The sequence below is a fragment of the Bemisia tabaci genome, chromosome 5, assembly GCF_918797505.1.
Source record: "Bemisia tabaci chromosome 5, PGI_BMITA_v3".
Lineage (NCBI taxonomy): Eukaryota > Metazoa > Arthropoda > Insecta > Hemiptera > Aleyrodidae > Bemisia > Bemisia tabaci.
In genome coordinates, this window is record NC_092797.1 from 42253043 (window position 1) to 42271432 (window position 18390).

At 34.5% G+C, this 18390-nt stretch overlaps 1 protein-coding gene across 1 annotated transcript in view; it reads left to right on the forward strand.

Moving 5' to 3' along the window:
• The window catches only part of LOC109039134 (uncharacterized), a 196025-nt gene that overhangs the window by 120289 nt on the left and 57346 nt on the right, over positions 1–18390 (forward strand). Inside the window, 16 exon segments of the mRNA XM_072300755.1 lie at positions 866–1118; positions 2699–2941; positions 5671–5790; positions 6219–6352; positions 6936–7173; positions 7620–7742; positions 8109–8243; positions 9119–9349; positions 9625–9852; positions 10350–10631; positions 10991–11173; positions 11708–11956; positions 12251–12466; positions 13320–13571; positions 13726–13863; positions 15831–16601. Of these exon segments, the coding sequence (XP_072156856.1) occupies positions 866–1118; positions 2699–2941; positions 5671–5790; positions 6219–6352; positions 6936–7173; positions 7620–7742; positions 8109–8243; positions 9119–9349; positions 9625–9852; positions 10350–10631; positions 10991–11173; positions 11708–11956; positions 12251–12466; positions 13320–13571; positions 13726–13863; positions 15831–16601 (3796 nt within the window).

An 18390-nucleotide genomic window follows, 5' to 3' on the forward strand; every position in this document is an offset into this window, starting at 1 on the left:
CAACCAACTCCAAAAAGAGTTATGAATTCAAAAAAACTGAACTAACTGAAAAAATGGACTTTAGCCATTTTCGCACGTCCTGATTCAATTGTTAAATCAAATTTTCAATATGTCTCATTCAATTGTTGCAAAATGACGCTAACTCCGTATTTAATAACTTACCCTCAGGCTATAGGTAGTCTTCATGAGTGCGTACTGTACTCTTCCTCATATCGTTGCTTGGTTCCTTGCATTTAATGCTACTGCAAGAGTTGGTCGCTGTACGCTTTGCGCTGTTCCGGATTTATGGTAGGCCAAGCCATGTGGTTGTATTGTCCAAATTGGCCATGACGAGGTAGACCCTAAAGGAGCCCCTTCCTAAAGCAGGAAATTTTACAAAGTACTCAAGGCCAAGAAGTCATCGAGAATAATTCCTAGCCCTGATCAAAAGCTCTAGCCAGCTCTAGGCCCAAGCGCTGACGCTCTTCCATGGGCGCCGTAGCCACAGATTAAAACACCTTATGTAATCTGGCCTTGTATTGAGCGAGACTCCTTGCTCTCATATATTAGTAAGATCTTTTCTTTGCTCCTACTTTGAAATGCCTCTAAAAATTATATGAATGACAGGTGATTAATCTTGCCTGTGACTGTCAGTTTAGCGCCACATTCGACATATTGGTTTTTTTTTTTTCAATTGAGTACAATCGTCTACTAGGTTTCAATTTCTGCCGGACATTGCCTTGCAATGATCCGACGATATTTCACTACACTTTTCGGATTATTCCTATTTTTACTCATCGCTTAAATTTTATCTCCTGAGATCTGGTCATGTTTCCTTTTTTACCAGTATTGCTAAGTCCTAAGTAATTCGCTTGGACTGTTACAGTGTGTTGATCTCAATGAATGTGAATACAAAGGTGCTTGCGGTCTTGGAGCTCTATGCACAAACTTGCCTGGAGGCCACCACTGTGAGTGTCCAAGAGGCTATGAAGGTGATGCCTACAGAGGTGTCTGCACTGACATCAATGAGTGCCTCCACAATGTTTGTGGAATCAATGCGATCTGTCGAAATGAACCTGGTACCTTTCAGTGCTCATGTCCTCAAGGATTTGCCGGAGATCCCTTTTCATCTTGCACAGGTATTTTAGAAAACTTTATTATGAATATGACTCTTCTTTCTTCTAGATTTTGTATTCTCAGAAAGTCATTTGATAACCAGTAGAGTCCATGCGTAATGAGTTGCGCATCTTTTAGAGTGCGACAGGAAATATGCCATTAATTCTTAGTAGTGTCCAGAATAAATTCAAGAATCAAGATGGTAGATCCTTTGTTTCCCTTCGAAAGTTGTTCAAGTCATTCAGCAAGGACTGTACAACCTGAAAATTTATCACTAAGTATAGAAGGGGATGTCATATGTATGTACCTAAGTCAAATAATACTTGCTGATTTCAGAAGTTGATGAAACAAACTTTTTTGTAGAACTCATAAAACATATACTTATGCATCTATTTATCTTCAATAAATTGACGTTTTAACTACAAACTGACGTTTTGAAAACAAGCTATATCATTTCTGAGTTTAGCCATTAATTTATGTGTAAGTACCATTTTAATTTGCAACTAAGTTTTTTCTTCAAGCAAATCAATTTTCAATTATTCATGGTTAATTTTTATACGATTGTTAGAATAGTATCTCCGGAAACCTTATAGGTACCAATTTTACCCTATTTTAAAAAATACAAAACTACAATCAGATGCTCTTCGAAAACCGATCGAATATGCCTCTGAAACTTTTTTGTAATCTTGCTTCAGATTCACCTACTGCAACTGATTCATCCATCAGTGTTAAATATGTATAAAGTTATTTGCCTTAACTTTTGTAATTTTCCTTGTGTATAACACAGTAAAAATTGTACATTTTTTGTTCGTGCATAATTTCTAATGGGTCCATTTTTATGGATGTTGGTGGCGAATGGGAAACCACGAGTAAATATTTATAATCACTTTTTAATTAGCATTTTTATGTTGTGCAGCTTGCTTATTACATAATGTAATTAGCACCTTCCACTCAAACTTCTCTTTCTTATTATTACTCTTCTACTTTAAATGTAAAAGTCCACCCCAAAAAAATAGTCTTACCCCCTTGATATAATATAATAAAGTTCATGCAACAAAACAGATTTAAGTCCTTTTCAAACTGAACATCGATTCATTTTTGTTTTTAGGAAATGCTGTATTTTAACACAATTGCAAATTCGTACTGTTATCAAGATAACACAAAGATAGTATTATTTTAAGGAGAGGGTTCTTTTGTGCTTATTAGTGGAAGTCCGTTTGCAAAATCATCATACTTAATTAGCTGTATAAAAAACATGTATAAAGTTTCACAGAAAAGGGTAGCTTGAAAAAGCAGAGACAATTTTTTGTCAACACTTTTAAACGTTGGAATGTTAATTATTTTATGCAGTCTTCATACAAGCTGACTCTGTGAATAATTTGCTCCCCCTCTCTAAAAAGACAAAAGTTTCAGCTTTTCTGAGCCTTGAAAAAGAAATTATGATTTTTTTTTTTGGAGTGGACTTTTTACTCACTTGTACAATTTTTAAGTTGGCTGTAGGTCAACTTATTTTTTTTTTTTTTTTTACTATTGAGTGTTTATTCATATTAATATCCTAATGCCATAAATTATGATTTAACATATAATTTACACGTTAAAATAGATGTGGACGAATGCATGGCAACCCCCTGTGGAGTTAAATCCGAATGTGTTAACACTAATGGGAGTTTCTCCTGTAAATGCCTCCCTGGATATTCCGGCGAACCAGAGAAAAAGTGTTTAGACATCAACGAATGTGACAATCCTAACCAGTGTGGAATCAATGCTAAATGTATGAACACGCCCGGATCCTATGTGTGCGTGTGTCCTGAAGGATTTTCTGGGCATGGCCAAATTTATTGTGAAAGTTAGTTCCCTTTTTTTTACTTTTTAAATTTTATCCCTCGTAATGGCAATGGTTACACCATGACTTCATGACCTTTCCAGAGTACTCTGTTTCAAACCTCAGTCATGGTGTAGAAAGTCAGTAGACAATTAGTTCTATTTTAATGCATAATAATTTGGAGCTTTGCCACTTTTGTGGCTAATTAAGAATGCAATACTTCATTTTATTTATTCGTCTCTTTTATTTAGAAAATTTTGATTCAAAAATACTTTGCTCGGCCTCTAAAAAAAATGCTCCATCAACACAATTCATCTCTTTGGTTTGTTATACCAACAATAGTTTTTTACTTATAGGAAGCAAAATTATTTTAATTTTTGTATTTGTTTTTTTCTTCTTTTTTTCTTTTTTTCCAACAAAAAGATTGGCTCAAGATGTATTGTAATTTCTCGAACCATAAGTAAGCCATAATTAAGTCATACCTGCCAATTGAAACACTAGCTTCGTAACTCAACATGATCATTTCAAGTTTTTACTTTCTCGCTCCCCTAGTTTTTTCTTCACATGATTTTGGCCATATACAATCTTCTTTCATAGTGCTTTTCTGTTTTCTATGTTACCACCTATAAATATGTTTGGAATGAATTTGCTTTCCTTATCTACCTTATGGCGTTGTGCCTGTAAATAAAATTTGCATGTGCTATAGCTTTTGAGTTGTCATTGCATGATGTGCATGGTGTAGAGCACTGACAATGGTTGTACTTATCACAGCATGTATTGTGTTTCTTTGTGAGAAAAGGTAAGCAATATTGGATTGACACGGTAAATGCCAAAAAACTTCAGGAGTACAACCTCTATCAATACTTTCAGGTACAGTAAAATCTGATAAACTGCTGAAATAATGCTGCTGAACATTGTGGCATCCGTTGAATGCCTTTCCATTTTGTCCCTTTTTTCAAATCATATTTTCTGATATCAAAACTAAGAAAAGTTCACAGGTAGTTCAAGGCTCTTGTTACTTATTCTTCAAAAAGAGCTGGATTTTTAATTATTTTATGTTCTTCAAGCTCAATTTTAAATTTGTTTGTCAGTCAGCAAAAGCTAAGTTGGCTTTGTAGTGATTCTACAAGTTTCAGTCTTTGACTCCTCAAATAGATTCAAGAATTTAAATTTTTTTTTTTTTTTTTTAACAAATAAGTTTGCATTTATCCGTGTTCTTGGTATCATAGAAATTAATTACATCTTCCATTTATTCTGTATATCTTAATTTTCATAGTATACGTCCTTTCACAATCATGTGAAACATACCAGTCTTTCTTAAATGCAACCAATTCAATTTAGTTATGATCAGAATTTGTCTTAATACTCAATAATCAAAGTTATTCAGTTCAGGTTACATCAATTGTAAGTACCTTCTTTTCTCTCTGTGCTCTCATAAATTCATGGGATTATCTTTATATTCTTGTCTCACTTTAAATATCTTTTCTCGTTTCAATTTCTTACTTTTTCAGTTTTTGTCTCAGTCTTTTTAAGGATTCACAGATTGAAATTCTCCTTAGCCTTGAAAAATCGGTTAGACCTGTAAAAAGTAATTATATATCCTATGGGTAAGTCTGCTTCGATTTTGTAAAAGTTTTTTACCTTATCCTTATAATTAAACAGTAGATCAAAATGAGCTCTAAATGTCCTTCACACATCGTCGTTCTCTGCACAAAGGAACGTATAATGATTGAGTTGTTTCAGTATATCTTACTAACATTTTATTCTATGACCGGAGAGCCGTCACAAAAAGCCTGAAATTTCTGAAGGGTTTTCTTTGTACCTCTTAGGAAAGACGCTAAAATTTTCAAATAATGCTGTGCAACGATTCTTTCGTGAAAAAAATAAAATGTTTGTAGCAATACTGAAATAGTGTAGGCAAGATGCGTACCTTCAGGCGGAAGATGACAAAGTATACCCATACAAATCGAGCTTTGTGATCAATATTCTTGTGTATGAATGATCTGCAATATGTCTGATTGGGACATTTTATTGGTCATTCATAAAAGAGTTAGAACATCATGTGTTGCGAGAAATTTATTTGATATAAAACAATAATGTAAAGTAAACGACAACCTCCATAGTAACAGGTAAGCAACTTCCACTCTGGTGTCTAGTCTAGGTCATTGTTTGATTGCATTGAATTCAGACCTTTTGGTGGGAATATATTTTCATCTTCTTATCAAATGGGGTTCTACTTCTCTCTACTGTGAACTTTGATTGGAGTTAGTTGCAACACTTGATTTTTGTCTGTACTTTCGTTACTCTTCTGATGCCTTATTCCCTAAGAAATTGAATTCCTCAGAAGAATTTCCCCTTTCTAGAAGCATGCAATTATTCTGACACCTTCAAAAGAAGTTATTATTTACAAAACTACCCTTCATATCGATCAATGTCAGTTGATCAATGTTCCTCCAGCGCACCTCTGTCCTCTTTTTATGAATGAAAAAATATCCTTTTGGAATGTATTTTCAGCATCACTTCTATTTTATTACTTTTTACTTTCACATTTTGCATTATAGCATCTTATCTTTGGAACAACTCTTTTTCACTGGGTGCAATCACAATCTTTCAGACTCATAGATGAAATAACAGTTGCATCATTCATCATTTGCATTATTGTCGGGGTCTGATTCTTTGAAAAGCTTTACAATTTTTTACTCAAATATATCAGAATTTCTGGACATTCATTATTTCTTTTTCTCATTATTTAGATGTGAATGAATGCAGTGCAAATCCATGCGGAGAAAATGCTGTGTGCACAGATACAGTTGGTAGTTTTGTTTGCTCTTGTCGACAAGATTATACTGGAGATCCGTATAGAAAGTGTGTTGGTGAGTATTTTTCAGCTTTATCCTCTTTTTTCTCATCTAATGGTCAAAATTGCCTTCTCTTTTGCAGAGTCACTAATTCTAATTTGTGTTTTTTTTTGTGGACTCTTTATTATGAGAGAAAACTTTTTGAAATACCTCTCATAAAATTTGGTGCAAAATAATCCCACCAGCATTGTGAATTCCTATAAATTTTACTTGGCCAAAATCTTGGTTTTGAAAATTTGACACAGCCAGGTTTGGGTATTTAGCCAACCTGAAGTTCATTACGATAATTTTTTAATCATATTGAATTATTAGCCCACATTATCTATTTTAAATATTCAAAACAGGTTGCATTCAAAAAGTCTCTCTTAATTGTTCATCAATTTGAAAAATAGAAACTGTTTTTAATAATTGCGTAATCCTAATTGCAATTTTTGTAATTTTAGATATTGATGAATGTGCTATTTTGGATAAACCGTGCGGACAAAATGCAGTCTGTGAAAATACAGATCCTGGATTTACGTGTACTTGTCCTCAAGGATTTGCTGGAAAACCAGACCCCTCCGTAGCTTGTGAACAGGTGTGTTGACTTTTATAAAAGAGACAAATACTCCCGTATTCACAAAGTTTGTACCTTCAGCTAAATTACAAAGTAGAAAAGAGAACTTATCGACGGTGAAACTGCAGGAACAAGTATCTTGGTTTACAATGTAACATGTACCCTGTCATGCTTTATTTTTTAGATGGAAAAATACTCAACATCATTAATTGAAAATTCTCTTGATTTTTCTTCTCTGTGTGAAGCATTTTGCATGAAAATTTCAGGCAATAGCATAGGTTTGTTCTCCTTCGATAAAATAAAATGAGAGCAAAGATTCTGTAACACCATAGAAGAAATATGCTTTCCTTCAGTTTCATCATAGTTTTGTATTATCAGTTACTATTTTAAAATGGTTACCAGAAATTAATGAACTGTAAGCAACCTGAGGAAAGAACCTTATGAAAATAAAACATGAACTGCCAGAACCTACTTTGTCTCAACATGAATGAAAAAAAAAAAAACTCAGGTGGCTGATATAGCACTGCAAGCTGCTGTCAAGCTGGAAAAATATTCTGATCTTCTTTTGAATGGCACCCTTGTATAACTTTCTGTTTATCTGTAGGTGGACGTTTCAGTACTCTGTGCAGTGAATTCAGATTGTGCAGAGCATGCTGAGTGTATTGAAGGCCAATGTTTTTGCCTGAATGGATTCAAAGCTCAAGGTTCTCTTTGCCATGACATTGATGAGTGTCTGTCCCTTCCTTGTGGACCGTTCTCTGTTTGTAACAACACCCAGGGAAGTTTTCAATGTAGTTGTATTCCAGGAAATGTTGGAGCACCTCCAAAAATACCATGCAAACGTAAGTAAAGAAGTAAACAATTATGCTAATACCTTCTAATCCAAAAATCAATTTGCTTGCAGGTTTTACAAAAATGAGATCCCATCTGCTGATTTCAGTCATTGCCTTTCTCTAATATTTTGCATGACCTCTCCGTAGAAATTTTTTCATGATTTACTTTGAAAATAACTAAACCTGTATAAATTAGGGGAAGGAATTCACAAACGAATTTTCTTTTGAAAAAAAGACGAAAAGAAAGCTTTGATCATCATGTCTTGTTAAAAAAAAAAGAATGGAGAAGACAAACGAAATTCATTAATTGGGAACTGCACAACCCTAAATTGTGGAGTCTATTCAATTACTAGTGTTAAAGTATTCAATTTAATAAAAAAGTTAATTGAGTACCACAAGTGAGCAATTAATTTTTTCCCTTCGTTTTTACATTCCAATATTCATCTTTATTTCAGCTCCATGTGATGATATCAAATGTGGTGAACATGCATTTTGTAAAAACAATGAACAAGATGCATACTGTATCTGTGAGGAGGGTTGGACATTTAGTCCTGCAGATGTATCAGCAGGCTGCATTGGTGAGTACATTGTTCATTTTGCTCTACTATTTATTTTAAAGTAGTTTTTGTCTTGTTTGCAGTATTGAATTTGTTATGCAAGTAGAATATATTAGCATTGTAGTTAATCATAGTATCCAGTAGTATCGTAGTATCCAAGCTGTCTCTATTTTTCACTTCTCTGATCTCTTGCGATTGACGTAATTATGACCTACCGGTCTTCATTGATGAAAGCATAATCAAAAATCATTGATGAACGCATAATCAAAAATCATTGATAAAAACATAATCAAAAACTATTCATCAATGCGTAATCGAAACTCGGGAGAAATGTGTAATATTTACAAATCTAGTGGCTTCATCCATTGGCTCCTTTTTTTGTGACAGATATCAATGAATGTGACCAAGTTCACGGTGTGAATGGTCAATGCGGCTTGAACTCCATTTGCACCAACTCCCTTGGAGGTTTCAACTGCGAGTGTCAGCAAGGTTATTCAGGGAATCCCTTCAAACAATGCTTCGGTAATGCCAGTATTGATTAACATATTTATTGCTTTTTAGTTATCCTCCTTAGATCAAAATTTATATTGCTTGACAATTCTGCCATGCCAAGGAAGAACGCTGTATGAGCCTTCAGACATCGCTAAATTTATTTTAATAAAATTCAAATTTTCAGAGACATCTGTGAATATTTGCCTCACCCCAATTTTTTAGAAAATTTTATTTACAATCAGATCTAAATTATCTGAAAATTTCAAGAAAAATATTCACAACTCTCCTCAAAAATAAACATTATATAGGAGGAAATTTGGCAATTCTGGAATGTTCATAAGGCGTTTTTCTTAAGTGCGGCAGAATGGTAGAAGCTGCATTCTCAGTATCTTATTTGTAAGTCTTCCTTCTTTTTATCAGGCCTCCTACAGGCAATTCTCATGGACTGCAAACATCGCTTTTATACCTTAGTGTATCAATAAAAAATTTCATTTTCTCAGTTGCTTATACAAATTTGGAAGAGGTCTTCAAATTCTTTCATCACATGTCACCATCTGCAAAAATTAGGACCTGAGTCAATAACACAAGATCAAATTTGTAACATAGAAATAAATAAACTCAATTCACAAAGAAAAGAAATAGAAAAACTGATCCGTTCCAGGGCGCCTATTCTCCTCCGCAAGGCAGATTCTGGATGAACTCACGAACTTTGCCAAAACTCTGAGGATAACATGCTGCTTAACAAGCTAAGTGGCACCAACTCTAGAGTAGCGCTTATAATATCAGTAATATCACGTTTGTGGTATATGCTGCAGCAGTTGTCAGAAAAAAGTGTTCATGTTAAAGTGTGTGTGTAACTTAATTTAGAAATACTTTATTTAAGATTTCTCCTATTATTTTTAAAGATATCGATGAGTGCCAGCAAAATCCATGCGGAGAAGGTGCACTGTGTGAAAACACTGTCGGCTCTTTTGAATGTTCTTGTCCGCCAGACTGGCTGCCTGATCCAGATCCATCCACAAAATGTGTGCCCATCTTAACCTGTAAGGTTGACAAAGACTGTCCAGGCAACGCAATTTGTTATGATAAGAAATTCTGTCACTGCCCAGAGCCAAATATTGGCTCAGATTGTGTCAGTAAGTATATTTTAACTAATTTATCTTAACTTACTGTTGCTTTAATTTTTTATTGCATGAAATTTTGAAGGAAAAATGTAAAATGTAGTGGTTTGATTCACTTGTCTCTTGGCCAATTTAAAACAATGTCAATGTTACCAACATTGTTGATTTATTGAAATTAAATTAAACCATGAAAATGTAAGTGCAATTGCACAGTTCTTAAATGTTATTTCACTCTTTCGTTCATTTTCTGACCCATTCTCACGTTAATTTTCCCTGCATTTCTTTTTCAGACCCATGTGATGCTGTGTCCTGTGGTACAAATGCGGAATGCGTCATCTCCAACAATGAGCCCAGTTGTGTTTGTAGCCCAGGCTTTACCGGCACAACTCCAGACGGATGTGTTGATATTGATGAATGTGACAACAACCCATGCCCAATCGGTGCCGTCTGCCATAATGAACCAGGAAGTTTTAGCTGCAAGTGTCCTGGGGGCACTGTTGGTGACCCATTCAAACAAGGTATTTGCTTTGCTTCTTCATTTTCATTCAACCTTTTATCTGTATCGATATTTTTGGGGCACTTATGAATGGCCTTATATAAGCAAAGGAATTTATCCAAAAAATCATGAATGCTAAGTGTAGTAAATGGTTACATTTCAGGCAATACGAATGTCAAGGACAAAACTGCTGATGAAAGTGAGTCATACTTTGATAATTCGAGATGAAAAATATTTTTGGCTATTCGCAACAAATATTGCGGTACTTCTTGAAATCATCATATACGTTGACTCTCCAGAACATTTTTTTAAAAATACAGGAGGCTTGAACTTTTGACAAAAATTGATTTTAAAATCGACAAAGAATTCAAATCAGCAGAAATCATAATTGTGAATTCCAGTTTACACTAATTAATTACCAAAAATGGTGTCTCTGGAGAACAAACAATGTGCACAACCTAAAAGTGTTATCAAACATGATATCCTGAAATTCTTACCACTTTCCCTTCTTTTCTTCAGGTTGCAGTCAGGCAAAAATTCAAATCGGATGTGGTCCCGAAAACCCATGTCCTGGATCTGAATTGTGTATTCGAGACGATTTTTTAGAGGAAAGTGTATGCATTTGTCAACGAGGCTACCTACGCGATGCAAAAACAGGGAAGTGTCGTGATGTAAATGAATGCACAGAACTGCGCGATAAACCAGTTTGTGGTGTCAATGCCATTTGCAAAAACTTGCCTGGAAGTTACGATTGTCAATGTCCTCCAGGCTTCAACGGCAATCCTTTCAACAGTTGTGAGGGTGAGTAATTGTTGTTTTCCTTATGCTACTGCCATCAACGAATATTTCCCTCAAAAGCAGAGAAAAGATTCTTGACAAAAAATAATTGAATTTTTTTTATATTTCCAATAATTACTCATTTTACCAAGTTTGTTGGCTAGAGCTTACAGAAATTCTCCTGATTCTCAAAGCTTGGAGAGTTGAATGACAAATTTTGACACCTGAATCTCACAGGTACAAAGAAGCTGCACTCTAAATTTCCAGAGTTAAGACTTACATCATGCTGTACTGTTTTTCTCTTTTCTTTCTTTTTTTCTGTAAGAGTTCTTAAATGTGTAAATAGAAACCCGAAGTTAAGAAGATTTTCCTTTTTTTTACAGAGTGTAACTCATCGGAGTGCCAGTGTAAGCACCCCTATCAACTCTTGAATGGAGAATGTGTTCTCGCAGGTTGCGATAATGGACAGTGTCCAAATGGAGCCGAGTGTATCACTATCGCTGGACAAGTCAGTTATTGCGCTTGCCCTAAAGGATTCCGTCGCCAAGAAGATGGAGTTTGTGAAGGTATTTAATGAACAAATGTACATAACTAAACTTTTAATGCCTCACTTTACAACGATCCTAACACTTTTTTCTGAGCTTTATTATCAATTAAGCCCATTTTTATGCTATGATAGTTGCAAATGTTCACAGATGTTCAGAGATTTTATTCACTCTGCTCTTGTTTTCCATCGCTTTTTTTTTTTTTTTTTCAATTGATTGAATTTAAATTTTGCTAAACAGCACAGCAAATTCACTGGAGATTGATGTTTATTTTGAAGGTAGGTAGCACATAGGTTCCTCCCAATTTCTGAATATATTCTGGAAATTCGTTTCCTTTACTGTGAATGCACTAATGCAGTCATTTTGTTTATAACGCAGCTTTCTCACAGGATTCTTGAGGGATTTATTGTTTTTAAAGAAATGTGTAAATTCCTCGATATTTTTCACGGTTTTTCAAAAATTTCAAAACTTCAGTATTTAATTGATCACTTTTTTTTTTCAATCAACACAAATGAATATCCCTAACTTACATTTCGTCCTTAATTTACTGTGCAGATATTGATGAATGTGCTGAAATTGCACAAGCATGTGGCTACGGAGCGGAATGCATCAATAAAAGAGGAGGCTATGAGTGTCTCTGTAACCAAGGAACATCTGGAGATCCATATATATTGTGTTCTCCTGCACAGATTAAATGCTTCAACCACCATGATTGTCAGGCCAATGAGAAATGCATTCAACCAGGAGAATGTGTCTGTCCCCCTCCTTTTATCACAGACAGGCTGGATGGGAACAAGTGTAAAAGTATGTTTCTTTCTCAATAATTTTTTGCATTTTTATTTTACCTAGCAGTACTCTTAACTCAGTGCTTATCTTCTCATTCCATCAAATGAACTTACAAACATTCTTCACAGTTTATTTATTTTTTAAAGTTATCGCTTTCTTCTCATGCCTGTGAACCATGTGAAATTTAGATGTTCCTGTTACTCTGGTCTAATTTCTAGCACAATTAGTAGTTGAAGAATGTGCGAATTCGTATCTATCTTTTTCAATACTGTTTTAATTTTTTATAAACTTGATTACTAATGCTTTTTTCAGGTCCATGTGAAATGTTGAGCTGTGGAATCAATGCTGAATGCAATCCGCATGATCCTCCTCGCTGTGTTTGTCGACCAGGGTTCACTGGTGACCCCCTTTTAGGCTGTATTGATATTGACGAGTGTGTTAACAGCCCATGTGTTGCAGGCGCAAAGTGCATCAACGAACACGGCTCATACCGTTGTGACTGTCCCAAAGGTGTAACTGGAGAAGGGTGTAAGTGAGATTTAATTGCTTTGAAGAAATTCATTATTATCAATTCAGTATTGTATTTTCACTTTGATCAGTTATTCAAAAACATGTAAAAAAACCACCTTTCCTTATCTTGTAACACCTTGCAGGTATATGTTTCTGAGTAGGTGTTAATCTAATGTCCTGCTTTATCTTTATTACAACTGAATTTAAATTTGTAAAGTATTAATATCATAATGATAAACATTGACCAATGAAGCACTTAGTACCAAAATACAAATTTAGCTTTTTCATAGGTGGATATGAAATAATAAAATTAATTTAAAATGGAAGAGAAAAAGATAAAACCAATCAGTAGACCTTCTCATCTTGCAATACTTACAATTGGGTGCCAGATACAAAGTTCCTAATCGATCGATAGCATCTTCCCAGACCCGCTGTATACAAATCCAAAAGGTTGCGTTCACTAAAATATAAAGGTGAAAAACAGGAGTCAAAATTGATTTTAAACTCTTTTTGACAATTAATTTGGATCTGATTAGAGCAAGTGCATTTTTAAGTCAGTGAACTCCTCTTCTCAGCTCTTTGACTTGAATTGTTCAGTGTTATAATCCCCTGATCCTTCCACCAACTAAAATATAAGTTATGCAAAGTAAGGAAGTATTTTGACTGGTTTTATTCATAACTATTGAAATATTTGTAAACCAAGATTACCTCCCCAAGCTGGATAACTAGTATCCATTTCGTCAAATCCGGGAAGTTAAGTACTGTGTCCTCAAGGAGCCATTGCATGCTGTATCCATGCGAAGAGGATAGTATTCAGTTTTTCAATTGTTAACATACTTTGATTTCAAAACAGCTTCATTTCATTTTACAGGTGCAGATAGGTGTGCCCGCAATCCCTGCGGTGAAAACACCCGATGTCGGGATGTCAACAATGGCTATGAGTGCTCGTGCTTACCCGGCTGCAGTGGTGACCCTCTTAAAGGTTGCAATTGTGAAACCAACAGATTAGATGCCTGTAGCGGTCATGTTTGCGGAAAAAATGCTCTTTGTCGCATGACCTCTGGTTCAGAACCTGAATGTTACTGTCCTCTGGAATTCCCAGTCGGAGACCCAGACTCAGAATGTAAGCACTGATTTCAACATTGTTTCTCATTCTTTTTGGAATCAATTTTTGAATTTTTCAGCTCTGACTTTTCAAAAATTTTGTTTTCCTGTCTTTTTTCTTATGAGTATGATTAATAATGTTTCTTAATAAACTCAAAATTTCAACTATACAGGTTTCGCCAAGAGAATTCCAGTGGATTGTCGTGTCAGTGGCTGTGGCAAAGGAGCACATTGTGTGCTAGTTGACTCAGATTATTCGTGTCAATGTCCCCCTGGAACAGTCGGGAATCCAAACAAAGATTGCATTCCAGGTAAAATTTTTATTTTTAGTCTAGACTTTTTCCGATCACTTTACAATTTCCTTTCAACTCATCCTAACTCAATCATAATAAAAAATCATTATTTTTCTTGTCTCAATGGAGAGGAACTAAAATGAGAACATAGCATTTAAGGTTCATCTACTAAGTGAGTTTCCTCCTTTTATATCTTCCAAATTAAAAGTGGTATATCAAATTGGTGAAATAGTACGTATTAACACACTCTCAGGTTTAAAACAAGCCCACAATTTTAAAACGCATCGAGGTATTTGTGAGAAAATTCAAATTTACTGGGACCACCTACTAAATCCCTACTGTAGAGGTGAACGTGTGTCCATGAATTTAAGTTTTTCAACAAACCCTTGACCATTATTTCTCAATTTATCTAGAAAGCAGGGATTTTAGATCTGATCTAAATGAGGCCAATTTGTGTGGAGTCAGTAAGTTTTGTGACTGAATTCGTGATATCAGAGAGTTTCAGGAAAGAGGGAAAAAAAATCTCCTCAAAATTCAAGTAAAATTATTGTTTATTGTCAGCTGGATTTTTCAACCATCTTTTACAAACGAAAATTATGTCATTCATATTTTTACATATCAAGGGTCTTCTTTCAATCTCATTTTTTCCAGGAAGAGCATTAGAAATTCCTGTTCTTCCTTGAATCATTATTTCCTTCAATCAGACTGACAACTATTATTCTTTGCTTTTACGAATATTTCTCTGTTTTTGCTCTGTAAATACTCTCCTCTTTTTGAGAAGAAATATTTTTTTCATCCCACCTATATATCTCCTTATATTTTTCCATCTGCACTTATGTTATGAAATTATTTGGTTTGTGAATGAAAGATGATGGGTATACAGATTTAAAACCTTTCGAAATAGTTGATCCTTGTACAAAATAGAGTCCCTTTTTTTGCTTCCTCCTGCTTTTGGTTATTTAGAGCAATTCTGTATAGAAATCTTATTATGAGTTGAACCACCATTACACCATTGCATTTAAGATATCATTCTTCCGCAAATCATGTAATCAAAATGTTTTTTTATTCATCTATGAAAAAGTAATTTAGATCCATCCTTACACAAATTTTTTTTTTTTAAAAAATGAATGAGCTTCGTATATTTTGCATCTAGAACAGATCATCGAAGCTTTTCCTTAATTTGAAGTGGATACTCTTCCTTCTTCTATACTTTATCTTGTGTAGGTGTAATTTTTTTTTTTTTTTTTTTTTTTTTTTTTTTTTAAATATGGTTATCATTGACCACTGATTTTTTTGCCCCCAAGTGGAAAGAACCAAACAGTTGCATTTGTCTTGATCTTTAAAATTGACATGATTGAAGTTGAGCAATGAATGTTTTCACATTTTGATTCATTTTAATAAACTCTTTTATGTAAATATTCTTTGGGTAACTTCGTGATGGAAGAATCTTTGTTCATACAACTCATAATTAACATCTGTAAGCATCATATCACTGACTGAACTCCAAGAGAATGTACTTTGATCACCCTTGTTTCAAAATATCAGTTCCTATTTTATTTATTCAAAGGCAAAAGGCCAACTTGATTGAAATTTCCATTGTAAACTTCCTAAAAAATATAATTAAAATCACAGAAATTTTCAAAACATTTTTGTTTTCTGTTCTCTAATTTAAAAAAAAAGTAAAATTAGGATATTTGCAAAGTTCTGAATGCAGATATGCCGTTTCTGAGTTTAACCATCGATATCTTCAACATCTGCAATTTTTGTCATGGTGACTTAGTTAAGGACTGTCCATTGGCCCTACAGACTTTAAATTTTGCTGTGTTAGACTTCACTTTTTGAATACTAGTAAAATTGTAAAAGATTCTTTCATCAAGACAGTGCACCGTCTATTTTTGTAAAATATGTGTAAATTATTACTTTTTTTGCATTTTGACTGTCTAAATGTATAGCAATTTCTTGTTATGTCCCTTTTTCCTCCATAGAAAAAGAATGTAGCAGCAACAGTGACTGTCAGTCGGACAAAACTTGCTCAAATCATCAGTGTTTGGACGTGTGCAGTGTTAAAGGTGCTTGTGGTCTCAACGCCTTATGTGAGCCCGTTAACCATAGACCTAAATGTTCGTGTCCTACATGTTACATTGGCACTCCAAAGACTGGTTGTTACCTGGACTCAAATTGTAGTAGTCTCTCTAGTCAAAAATGTTCCTTAAATAGTGATTGCCCATCAAACTTGACGTGTATTGATGGGTTTTGTAAAAATCCCTGTCTCTATATAGACAATAAAAATATTTTAAACTGTACAAATCATAAAAAGTGCCATGTTCAAAATCACAAGCCCGTGTGTATTTGTGAAACCGGTTATGCAGTCAATGAATATGGAGACTTGATTTGCTCACCAAACAAGGTAGAGTGTCTAAATAATGATGACTGCCCTTCAAATTTAGCGTGTTACAAAAGTAAATGTAGTGACCCATGCGAACATACTCTTTGTTCGGCCAACAAAACCTGCAGTGTTCTTGCCCATCAACCTGTCTGTATGTGCACCAAAGATTGTCAACCGTCTACATTGTCCATTTGTATGAGAGACTCAGGATGCCCCCCTGATTTAGCATGTCGCAATTACTTGTGCATCAATCCATGCGCCAATTTCAGTTGTCCCGCTCGTTCTCCCTGCAATGTTGAAGATCACAAGCCTGTTTGCAAATTTTGTCCTGTCGGATTTAGCGCTGACAGTAAATTCGGATGTGTGAGAGGTAATTTCTCTTCCTTTTTGTTTTGTACATAGAACTGTCCAAAAAATTGTTTTTCTCCCTCTGTCTCTCAGAGTAAGTTATATATTTTTTGAATGGGACAGTAATCAGAATATCTCTTGTAATCCCTGACTCCAAATATATTTATAATTTAATTTTTTATACATCTCAATTCTGTACAATATCACCGTAAAAGAAGGTTTTCTTTAAAACCATTGAAACACTCTTTGATGTAAAATTATTCTTTCCTCCCGTGTGTAATTTTCAAAGCTTTCAAGGACAAACTTAATTCCTCTATCTTCGTTCTTGTATAATTTTACCCCTAAGTGTACGGTTGCACGAGTTTTATTTCAATTCTATATTTTTTGATCTCGTCTATTCATTTATTTCTTCATCGTAAGTTCCCATATGTCCTCCTGTTTTTAGGCTTCATATATTCTCTTGTTTTCAAATTGAAAGGTTTATTCTTCCTCTCTAGCAAATCATTTTTATTTGTTTCTCTTTTAAGCTTCATCTTTAATTTCTATGGCAATATTTTTCCTTATTTTAATTGCTTTTTTCGATTTTTGTTCCTCGCTGAAGAATTTTAATGCATGAAATCATGCTTTCAATAGGTCTCATTGCTGTCTTTGGAATGATCTGTGTGCGCCATGCGGTATTAATTATGAAAGGATTTCCTGAATTCTACTGACATGTGTTTTTTTACAGCTTTCATTTGTTTTAAGTGCCGTACAGGTGTAAATGCATTGCATTTTTAGAGTTTAATACTATTTAGTAAGATTACCTAGTATACGAGATCCTCTAAATCTGCAGCAATTAAGAGTCAGTGTTACAGGTTTCTCATTTTTTTCTTCATTTTTCAATACACAAATTATTCCCCTTTTTAATCTTCACTTTTTGCTCGGAAAATATTCCATGAAAAGTATTACAAATCTCTAGAAGTTAATAAACCGATAGAGGTTGTTTTACTTCTCTATGGGCCGATTACGCTATCTAGGAAACTTTATTGCCACCCTGGTTTAAAAATAAGCTGAGAATGTGTTTTCTTTTTCTCAAAAATTTCACAACTGCACCAAGAAGGCATTATTTGACTCTGTTCGGAATTATAATGTTCTGTCACTTCATTTTTAAGTCACTAGTGACCAATAAAAATAAAGAAAATGAGTTTACTGATTTCTCAGTTCTAATTTCTCATTTGCTTTCCAAGTGTAATTTATCCCTCTCCAGTTTTGTTCTGGTATTAACGGAACTTTCTTTTTTATTTCAGCTGATTCGCCTGGTTTTATTTGGCATGGGTCCAGCACTCTCCTTGATTTACTATCCATTTACCTCCAAGTTGGTCCGAGTTCCTCACTCTTTGCATTTTGAATTTTCCCCTGGAACTTTGGGGTTACCCACTCAGCTCTACCATCATCACCCCCCTCTATAATAATTTATCTTTTTTGCAGTGGTGCTTTTTGTCACCTTCATAGTGAGTCATCTTTACAATTTCCGTTGCCCAATGAAATGAATTGCATGAATAACTTATTCATGCGTTAATTTCTGCTCTCACTGTATACTTAGCCACCTCATTCCTTCAAGCATGGTTTGACTTATTACGCAAGCTTGCTTATCAATTGTTTGCCCTCTTTGTTCTTGCGCTTGCCTACTCACATTTTAGCAAGGTCATACAATTTTTTATCCATCAGTTATAGCTCGGAAGAAAGTTAATTGCCATGCTGCGATTGCTGCCTGGCAATTTTTGACAAATGTCATTCTTACAGCAAAATCTTGCTTTGGTTGGTAAAATCTT